Consider the following 11,153-nt stretch of genomic DNA (forward strand, 5'->3'; position numbering starts at 1 on the left):
TGTTGTGGAGGTGTTAAAGAGATTCATTTGAATTGTAATTCAACAACTACTTTGTTTAAGACTGGTTTAGTATTGGAGAAAAAAAAAACCTAGGAGAAAGTTGATGAAATTGAGTATAAGAAAAGTGTTGGCTCTTTACGATATATTTGTCATACACGACTTCATATTTATTTTTTTTTATCAGCAATAAAATAAATAAATAGGGACCATTTCAGGGGTGGTCCAACCCTTATACAGAAATACTTGACACCAGTCTCCTACTAGAATGCCTACCAAATTAGCAAAGAGATAACCATACCAACACTAACCAATGTTAATGAATCAACCTCATACAAGCCAAAGGATTTAAAACCCAACTAGAATAAGGGAAATAAGCAGAACGAGACTTTGCATAAATCCAAGACCATACCTTTACTTGCACCGAAGCGAACACTTCAGACACATCTGCCATACCTCTATTGAAGATGACTGAGTTCCTATGTTTCCAGATTTCGCTCACAATGCTAACCCAAATTGTACCCCAAACTTCGTTAACCGAAACAGAAGTCTGACTCATCCTGAATTGTGAAAAATTTGACTTAGGGTCCTTGTGAATTACAGACGACACACCAAGCCACTTAAAGCATAGACACCAGACATGCCAAGCAAACCTGCAAACAAAGAACAAGTGACAAGATGACTCCTCCTCCTCCCCACACAAACAACACAAGAGATTTTCTACCGCCACTCTGCGCCTTACCAAGTTAACCCTAGAGGCAATCCTATTCTCCAACACCCTCCAAGCAGTGAACAAAGTAGATGGCAAGGCTTTGCACCTCCACAACTTACTATACACAGGAGAATACTCCCCTCCTCTAACCCGCCTTACCTGAACATAGGCAGAGTTGACTGAGAAAGTTTGACTCTCCCCAATCTTCCAGACCCAACTGTCCGCCTCCTCAAAAACCAACTTCACCTCTTGCAGACTCTGAAACAGTTGTTCCACCAAAGACTTCTCCCAGTCGAAAAAGGATCTACGCCAGTCCAAATTCCACACCCATTCACCATTATACCAATACCCAAGCTCAGCCATTTTTGCGTTTTTAGCCGAGCTTAGAGAGAAAAGTCTCGGAAAAACTCCCTTCAAAGTACCACAGCTCAACCAACTGTCCTCCCAGAAAGAAATCTCCTTACCATCCCCCACTTTCCACTTAAACCCATACACGACTTCATATAGACTTTGTTGTAGGAGTAATATTGAGATACATGAAGAGTCCTAGGATATCTCATCTTCTAGCCCCTAAATGGATTCTCAAGTACATCAAAGGAACCATGACAAATGAAATTATGTTCCCACACAAAAACATGTCAACTTAGAAAATAGAAGTTGTTAGGTTCACATATGCAAATTGGAGAGGTGTTAAGGACGATCTTAAAAGCACTATAAAATTACTTTTTCTTTGTAGAAGGATCCCAATCTCATGGAGCTTGAAGAAGGAACAAGATATTGTATTGTCAAGTACATAATTGATGCTTGTGCGCATGTCAAAGTGCACGGCTAGACAAATTATTTATTAAGTTCAAGTTAAAGCATGATGTAGGAATGAAGTTTTTCATTGACAACAAGTCTATAATAAACTTGTCAAAGAACTTTGTAACTTATGGTAGAGATAAATATATTGACACTAAATTTGATTATTTGAGAGATCAAGTGAATGGAGGAAAATTGTAGTGATATACTGCAACAATCATAATCAACTTACAGATGTTCTTACCAATTCGGCAAGGTGAAAAAGATTTAAATATTTAAAAAAAAAAATTTAATGTTGAAAAACTAAATTAAGAGAGTGTTGAGTTGTAATTTAGTTTTAATTTTTTTCTTATAAGTGTATAGTACATCATACTTATGTGAGATTGGCCCATGAACCGTGCATGAGATGCACTATGTATTTCACCAATTTATTTTTTTCTCTCTTTCCCAACAAAATTGTTATCCTTTGAATATTATATATATTCTTCTGGGTCCATAAATTTTAATCAATCTCTACTTAAATTAATTTTAAGAGTTTTTTAAAAGAAACTATCAATAGTTAAAGTACTTTTAGAAACTAATTTAAATTGTTTTACAAAATCAAGACACACTCTGTAGTGTAAAAACAAGAAGAAAGTAAAGGAGGTACAGAGAGAGAGACATGGGTCTATATAACCAAGTGATTTAAAGAAAATGTTTACTTATCAAACTTAGACAGAAAAGGTGAATAGAAAAGGATGTAAAGGTTGATTAAACCCCACCTACTCCTCGTTAATAATGTTTTGTCTTATAAAAAAAATCAAATTATGGTGCAGTGCATGAGATTAATTTGACAGATATGATCTTTTATATGATCAATCATAGTGTTATGATCACATGATAAATGTTGTTCCACTGTGTGCCTTGTGTTTTCAAAGATGAAGGCAGGAAGAAGAGAGGAAACGGTGATAGTGAGTTAATGTAAATGGAAGAATTAGAATAAGTTGAGGTTTGAGTGTGATGGTTGACGCAGATTTGGGAGGTAAATAAGGTAAAAATGTTGAGAAAGGAAATAAAGTAGAAGATTTTGTTTGATTAATTTCAAAGGAAAGATTGAGTTAAGTCCCCTTTGGACACCAACTCCAAATGCAGGATATGCTAAATGTTGACACCAACCAAATTATGAACTGGTGGGTTCAAAACTACCACCTTTATAGAAAGGATCATATACATTTTGCCAAATATTTTTTAAAAATTACTTATAATATACTTTACATAAAAATAATTAAATAAAAATTATTTTTAAAGATAAAAAATAATTAATCACTATATTGAATAAATTAAATACTATTTTAGAAACTAAAATAATTATTAATATTTAAAATAATTTTTATTATTAATAAAAATTTATAAACTAGTTTCTAAATTAGTATTTAATTAGTACAAATTTTAGAATATAAAATAATTATAATAATCAGTAGAGAATTAGATATCAATTTAAAAACTAGTTTATAAATTTTATTAATAATAAAAATTATTTTAAATATCATAATTTTTTAATTTATAAAATAATATTTAATTTAATCACTACAATGATTAATTATTTTTTATTTCTAAAATAAACTAAGTAGTGATGAAAGATTTGTTCATTAATTTATCATAACTATTTATTTTAATAAATAAACATGAGCTAAAGTAATCAAGACTATAATAAATGTTTTAACAGCCTAATTGATTTTTTTATTTCTTAAATCAGTGTTTTTTTTAGAACAATAGTTAACATTTGTCAGATAATAAAATAAATTTTATATTAGATGAAAAAAATGTTGATTCAAACAAGTTATTTTCTAAATTATAGTAATAACTATTTATATCAGGCAAAAAATGGAAACTATATAAATAGTGTTAATAATAAATACTTAAACTAGAGAGTCAATAAATAATGATAATAATAAATACTTAAACTAGAGGAGTCAATATTTTCTTCACGGTAAAGGAAAAATTAAAAGTATGTTAATATTTAAATTTTAGAAATAAATTTTAAATAGTATAAATTTGTATTATAAATTGTATAATCTAAAATATAAATTTGTATTTTGGATTGTATATTTTAGAATATAAAATTTATATGCTGCAACTGCAACCCCGAAATACAAATTTTGTATTCCAGAACATATAATCCATAATATAGAATTTATAATTTTTTTAAATATAGAATTTATGATTTTTTTAACATTTATTTTTATTTTTTTAAGTCATGTAATTGTCTCTGCTGCATTATGTTGTTTTGTACTAATTATACAAATAAATTTTATAATGACAAAGATGGAATCTCAATTGTGGACCAAAATATTCGATGAAGTAGATAAGTTTTCCGATATGGATGAGTTGGATATAAAAAAAAAATTTGTAACTCAAGATGAATTAATTAGAGGAGACTGTATTCACCCTTTAACACCCTTTTACATTCATTTGTATAAAAAAAAATGTGACACATGGCATATACTTATGTTGTAATGTATTTATGTATGTATTTATTGCACATGATGACTTACTTCAATGAGTGTGTAAGGTAGCATTTGAATTTTGATTTTGTAATTAACATTTTGAGGTATGACAAAACAAATGGATAATAGGGAATGTGACATATGTGTTTTTAGGTTGTGAAATGGTGTTAAGTATAGGAAATACAAACACAATTTGGAGGTCACTGTAACTGGTACAAGAAAATGTGATTGTCCTTTTAAATTTCAAAGGTAAAACAGTTTGCAATGGAGAATGTCGGGTGTTGAAGGTAATATGTGGGAGTCATAATCATGAATTGACCAATACATTAGTTGGTCACCCTGATGCTAAAAGATTAAAATCGAATGCGCATTTTATGTTTCTTAACATGATTAAAAGTTTAGTGATGTCGACAATGATATTACTTACTTTGAAAGAAACAATGAAGAATAATAAAGCAAGTGTATAGTCAGGCATGCATACAAGAGATCAGAGAGGGGATCTAGAACTTAAATACAACAATTAATGGTGTTGCTAAGTTGTGACAATTATACTCATTGGAGTCAGTGTAATAAGTCTTCATAGGTTGTTACAAATGTTTTTTGGACACACCTTGATTCAATTAAGTTGTTGAATGCATTTAGCATTGTATCGTTGATGAATAGCACATACAAAACCTACAAATATAGGTTGCATTTGCTTGAGATAGTAGGTGTGACGTCCACATGATTAACTTTCTCTATTGTTTTTGTGTTGTTAGCAAGTAAACAAGAAAACAACTTAATTTAGGCCCTAGAAAGACTTAAAAGGTTATTTTTTTAGATTTGATATGTTTCTAGAAGAAATTGTTAGTGACATAATTTTTACTTTAATAAATGAAATTATCATTATTTTTCTTAAAGCTTCCAATTTTCTTTGTTTGTTCCACATGCCGCGGCACACGCTCTGGAAAGTGGTGATGTGGACACATACCCAAACAGATGTATTTAGAGAACATGAATGTCGAATTGAACAACCTACTAGGACGACGATGATCTTCGTAAGAACTCCAAATCACCCCATAATCCATCTAACTCCACTCACACAGAGTGGATATATGTCATCCGATGACATATCGTTTGTAGTGTGGGTCAACCTTTCGGTAAGTGAGATTCATATCCTCCTTCACCTTCCTGAAAAGTGTTCATATATTCACACTTGTTACAATTTCAACACAACATGATTCATATATTCATATGAAAATAAATCTAATTTGTACAAATTATGTATATTATTTGCTTGTAAAAGCTCGCATAACTGCCAAACTATTTTGTCTGGGCAAAGTAGTCATCCCCTAACTGGTCATACATGTGGGCAAGTGTGTATGAGTACCCACCAAACATTTGCAAAATGATGAACAACTATAAGTACGACACACTAACTAATGTCACTTTTTTCAATAAATATTGTGCATCCCACAAGATGCAACAAATAATATCTCACATTAGACTCTTATTTTTTGTGGATGCAACAGTCCTCATATACCTCTCCCAGCCAATTGAGTCACACATGTGCTCCAGGATAAAGCCTCATCTCTATCATGGCATCACTCAAGTCCAACCCTAACAGCTCAACCAACACTATTGAAGTTGTTGTGAAATCCAACATCACATACGTACAAAATTGTCCCACGATGGGGATATGGAACAACGTTGACACATCATCCAGGGTGATCATTATCTCGCCAATAAAAAGGTGGAAATGTTGGTGTTCCAGTGTCACCTCTCCACAAAGGCTGAAATCAACCCATTATCGGCCATCTAATAACTAATGTTGCAGAACAACTACAATCCAAAGTTAAACATCACAACCTCAACTTTTCAATGAAGGATTTCAACTTTACTTAACTTGTGAACATAGGAGACCAACTCTCCTCGTTCCTAAAAAAATAATCGGGTTTTCTAACTGTAAGTAATAAAACATAACTAAATATAAGGTTATTAAGTGAAGTTTTTTTTTTCTTACTTCATCCTCCATAGTTTAATGCAACATGATAAAAAAAAAAACTCACTAGTATAGTAGTATAGAGGTATCAAATGGTTTTACAGGAATCCTTCCTCGTCATCATGTCTTCCTAAGTAAAAAAAAACAAATCTCTTCAAGTGGTGCAATTAGGCAATGAGATTGGTGACAATTCTTAAGAGCGACCAACTATTATGAGAAAGGTTCTCAAACAAAAACTCAAGAAAAATCAGCAAAGGTGTGTGTGATGAGGGAAAGAAGATGAAATGGGGAAGAAATTTAAAATTTAGATTTATCTTATAAATATGAGTAAGGGAAAATTGATCATTTTACCACCATGATGCAGCTTGAAACCATGCAGGTGCAAGTAGAAAAGGCCTGATTATTGCTGATTGGCCTTCCCTTTGGTCCTTTAATAAGTATGTGGATTTTGTTTTTTAGACATTTCTTCCTACACCCTATGATTTTCTTAACCCCATGGTTTTCTTAATGTACCTCTTTAAGATATTGGAAAACTTTAAAATGTGCATACTTTATATTTTTAATTTTCGGCATTCAGAAACATGTTTTTCATTGCACAATCCATATAAACATTTTAAATTGTGTATTATAAAAATGTATTTCAAATTATATAATCTACAAATTATTTCTACATTTAAAAATATATTATGAATTTCTAAATTACATAATTCAAAATGTATTTTAGAAATACGAATTGTATAATCTAATATATATATATATATATATATATATATATATATATATATTAAGTGCAGAAAAAAAAACGAGGTACTAAAAGAAATTGTCCTGGTTTTTTAGTGACAAAATAAATCAAACTACAACCGGGCCTTTTTGGTGACCCAATTACATTATCTGGGCTGCTTCTTCCTGCACCTCCATACCTTCTTGTGCCACCCCCATAAATTTTTCTTATTCCAAAAATACCCTTTTCAATATTCCGGATTACATAATCCGGAAGTCTTTTTTTAGATTCAAAATTAGCTTCCGGATTATGTAATCTGGAAGTCTTTTGTGATTAGCTTCCAGATTACATAATCCGGAAGTCTTTTCTAAATATGAAATTGACTTCCGAATTATGTAATCCGGAATTTATCCGGATTACATAATCCATAGGCTAATTATTTCAAATCCAAGGGGGTGAAAAAAAAGGATAAAATGGTATTTTCATATTTAGTATGGGGGTGGCACAAGAAGGTATGGAGGTGTAGGAAGAAAGAGTCCATTATCTGCCCATTTTCCTTTGTTTGTGGGCTTTGATATGGTTCGTATGAAAATATATCCTTTTTCGGCGCAAGGTGGGGTGTAACTTGTAACTATGAATCATTCGTGAATAATCTAAATCTCATTAGTTAAGTATTCCTTCAAGCTCACTTATTTCACTTACCAAATTCTTTTCAACTGAAATGAAACTAGAAGTATGCTAGTTAATGTGAGGAGATAACCACATTAGATGGAGAGTTACACATTCTTTTAGAAGTTATGACTTCAACATTTAGTCTAAGATGAGTTTTTATGTAAACTACTTAAACTCTGCGTAATTTAAAAAATAATTAACTAAAAAATAAACAATTCATTTTGGTAATAATGTATGTGGATGTTTCTACTAGTCTGTTGTAAGTAAATAATTATCTTTTACTAATATTTTTAGTAAATTTTAAAGAATTTTCTACAATTTGGTTTAATTAAGTTTTAAGTCTCTCATAAATTTGAATATTCTTAATAGTTTTTATTAAATTTTTATCTACTGATTATTTTAAAAAATTATATTTTTTAATTGAGTTCCTCACATTTATTTTTTCGTCAACTGAATTATGTGACTATTATTTGGCTTATCATCCTAGTGTACTTGTCCACACGTATTAAGAAATATAAATTTGGTGGTTAATATTAAATAAGATTATAATTAAATAAAAAATAAATAAATTTTATTATTTTTATTGAAAACATGTTGAATATAAGGAATTGTTATTGTCACCTACATTTGTTATAGTAACGACAACGAGTTCTTGATCACAGACATGGAAAGTCATGTGAAAGCATAACGAACTTATTATCCAATACATTTTCATTGACATTTTACAATACAAACATAAAAATTATTGTCATTTTACATTAAAAAAATATCATTTATATTAATTAAAAAATATCATATTTATTAATATGTGGAGAAAGTAAGATAACAATCACATCTTAATAAAAAAAAAGTTATACAACATAATTTTTTTTGAAAAATATAAAATTTTGAATACGAAATTCAATTAAAAATTTCTAAATTTAAAGAAACTTGAAATTTGATTAAGTCTAAAATTATATCAAACACACGTGAGGCAAAGGCAATGTTAGTCGCTAAAAAATTAAATGGCATGAAAGATTAAACCAAATGTTAAACAAACAATTATTAAGTGAAGCATCATTACCGAAACAATAATCATGATTATGATTTGCAGTAGCCATATATTGGCATGCCAATTTCGTGGGTATTTTGAACGTCATATTCTATTTCAACCAAAAACAATAGGTATATAGTATATTACAGATTGAACATAATTGTTAAACCGAACAAATAAATGAAATAATATTGACCACACAATTATGTCAGAACGACTTAATGATTTGGTGAAATTATCTAAGAGTTTATCAGATTGAATTTTAAAAGAGAAAAAAATAGGAAAAAAATTATCTTTTTCACATATTAAAATTATTAGTTCGTAAAAAATTAAAAATAAATATTTATAAAACTTATACGAGAAAATTTCTACTGTATAAATTAATTTTGTTTTATAAAGAAAACGTTTTCTCATCTCTTTTATAACAGTTCATGGAAAAACACGTCTTATAACTCTTATACGTTTATTTACTTTTAACAACCTCTTAATTAATTAGGTTTTTCATAGTTGAGGACTAAATAATTATATCATGTTTAACTTCATGGTGAACTGCTCAACTATTTAATTGCATTATCTTTTAATCAAATTACTTAAATACATTAAATACATTTGACATAGTATTTCCATACACTTCGATTTGTATTGAATCATGGTCAAATCAAGAAAATTAAACTGTAAGAAGGAAATACATTATACTTTTTTATTTCGAAAATGATTTTTTTACAACCATTGTTCTTGCGCCAAAATACAATCCCGTGACGTAGAAGGGTTGCTTACATGGCATGGGCAATTTTATCAAAATTGCATAGACATAGGAAAAGAGAAAGAATTGATTTCCAAAACTGTGTTTGAGTAAATGGTTGTGTCTTTCGTAGAGAGGAAACAAAGATAGCGGGAAAGTTGAAAAAACAGAGCAAGCAAACAGAGGAAGAGCAAAGCAAACATAGGCAGAGGTTGGTACTATGCGAAGAGGTGACCATCTAAGAGGGACGAGTACGCAGAGGAGGAGTTCAAAGAGCGATGAGGACAACGACATACCTAAGATACAGAGAAGAGACGAAGGTAAGTGTGGTAAGTTATTTTGGATTTTTTCTGTTTTAGGGTTTTAAATATGTTGTTTGTTGCATTTGTGGGAGTTCTCTTTTGAATGAGTTTTATTTTCACTGCAACGGTGGACGTTTTGTTTTGTGGTCGTGGTGTTGTACATTTTTGTCCTTATTTATTGATTTGTTTAGGGTGGTTTATGGTTTATTTAGAATATTTTTCGTTGTTAATTTGTTTGAGGATGTGGTGCCATTGGTGTGGGTTGTTTTGTACTTTATTTTTTTATTTATTAAATGAATCATTTTTTAAAGTTTGGAAAATGGCAAGTTCGCGCTCAAAGAAATTTTCTCCCGTGGAGGAGACAAATTGAAGGTACTGTTTTTTATATTATGTTGATAGTAGTTGAATATATTTTGAAATAGCAGTGTTCAATAAATAAATATTGTATTGTTTTGTGTTTTGATTTTGTAGTTACGAGTTAGACACAATATGCACACTAATCATGTTGTTGAAATCAATTGTAACCTTACTACCTTTCAACGACAAAAGATTCAACAAACAACATTTAAGTGGATGGTTGAAGTAGAGAATGTGTTGGACATTTCTAACACTTTTCTCCAAGAACTAATGAGTAGATAATCAGTGGATAATAATGCATTTAGGATTTGTAAGAATTTAGTTCCTTTTTGTCTTCTAGATGTATGTTTTGGATTAGGATTGTAGGTTGTGGGGGAAGAGGTAAATTTGGAGGACAATGAGGGAGGTTTGGTGAATGACTTGTTTGATGATGGAGAAGAAATTAAATTAATATAGTTTTAAAAAAGTTGGGGGATAAAAATTTGAGAAGAAAGAAAAATGTAGATGATTTTTGTAGGTTGTACATATTGCTTGCATTATGTGTTTTCTATCTTCCTAGGACTTTTAGGACATTTTTTTGTTTTTATTTTAATTTGTTAGACAATTTAGATGCCTTACATGTATATAACTAGAGGTGTAGTTCATAATTTATTAGTTTCAAGTTTGATAAGGGCATTTGAAGTTTATTATCAAGACAAGAATGCCCGTGAGATATATTTGGCGGGTTTTGTTGCCGTGTTGCAGGTCAGTGAAAATTGTGATAAGCAAGTTTGTAATGAACTGGTGATTATTTGTAATGTTAATTATTTGTGTATTACTTTTTCAGAAATAGGTGTGGGCGGTTTACCATGTTGGTTTTGGGAATCATGTTGATTGTACTAGTTTTCCACGTTGCACTGACCGTGTGTAAATAATCGGGAAAGAACATTACGTGAAGGGTTTTTATCTGCTAAGGTGTTTTTTTTATTGATTAAGTTTTTTGTGCATATTGTTGAATTAATTTTTGAATGATTAGAAATAATTGGTTTTTCCATATTGTATGAGATTGACCAATGAGTGCAGATGAGGAAGGTTTAGAAATTGTTAAAGAAGCCTTAGAAAATGGTGTTGAGTAAGTTGGAGAATCTACTTATTATATAAGTGAGTGGGAGAACTTACTTGAGCAGCATAAAGTCTGCGAAAAGCAAGTTGCAGATAACCAGAAGAGGATGGTTGATTTGGATAAGCAAATCAAAGAGGTTTAACAACTTGTTGATAAAGAAAAGCATTGGTCTCTTGGATTTGTGCATATTGAAGCCAGCCCAACCTCTGTTGGTCCAAGCTTAGCTGGTTTGGATATTTTTAAGATT

At 30.4% G+C, this 11,153-nt stretch overlaps 1 protein-coding gene across 1 annotated transcript; it reads right to left on the reverse strand.

Moving 5' to 3' along the window:
* Nucleotides 1–313: 313 nt before the first annotated feature.
* LOC137829046 (uncharacterized) lies at nt 314–1,072 on the reverse strand. Its single transcript, XM_068635841.2, has one exon. The coding sequence runs from the start codon at nt 1,070–1,072 to the stop codon at nt 314–316; it is 759 nt and encodes a 252-aa protein (XP_068491942.2).
* Nucleotides 1,073–11,153: the final 10,081 nt, after the last annotated feature.

This window comes from Phaseolus vulgaris, chromosome 7 (genome assembly GCF_051622355.1).
Source record: "Phaseolus vulgaris cultivar YP4 chromosome 7, ASM5162235v1, whole genome shotgun sequence".
Taxonomy (NCBI): domain Eukaryota; kingdom Viridiplantae; phylum Streptophyta; class Magnoliopsida; order Fabales; family Fabaceae; genus Phaseolus; species Phaseolus vulgaris.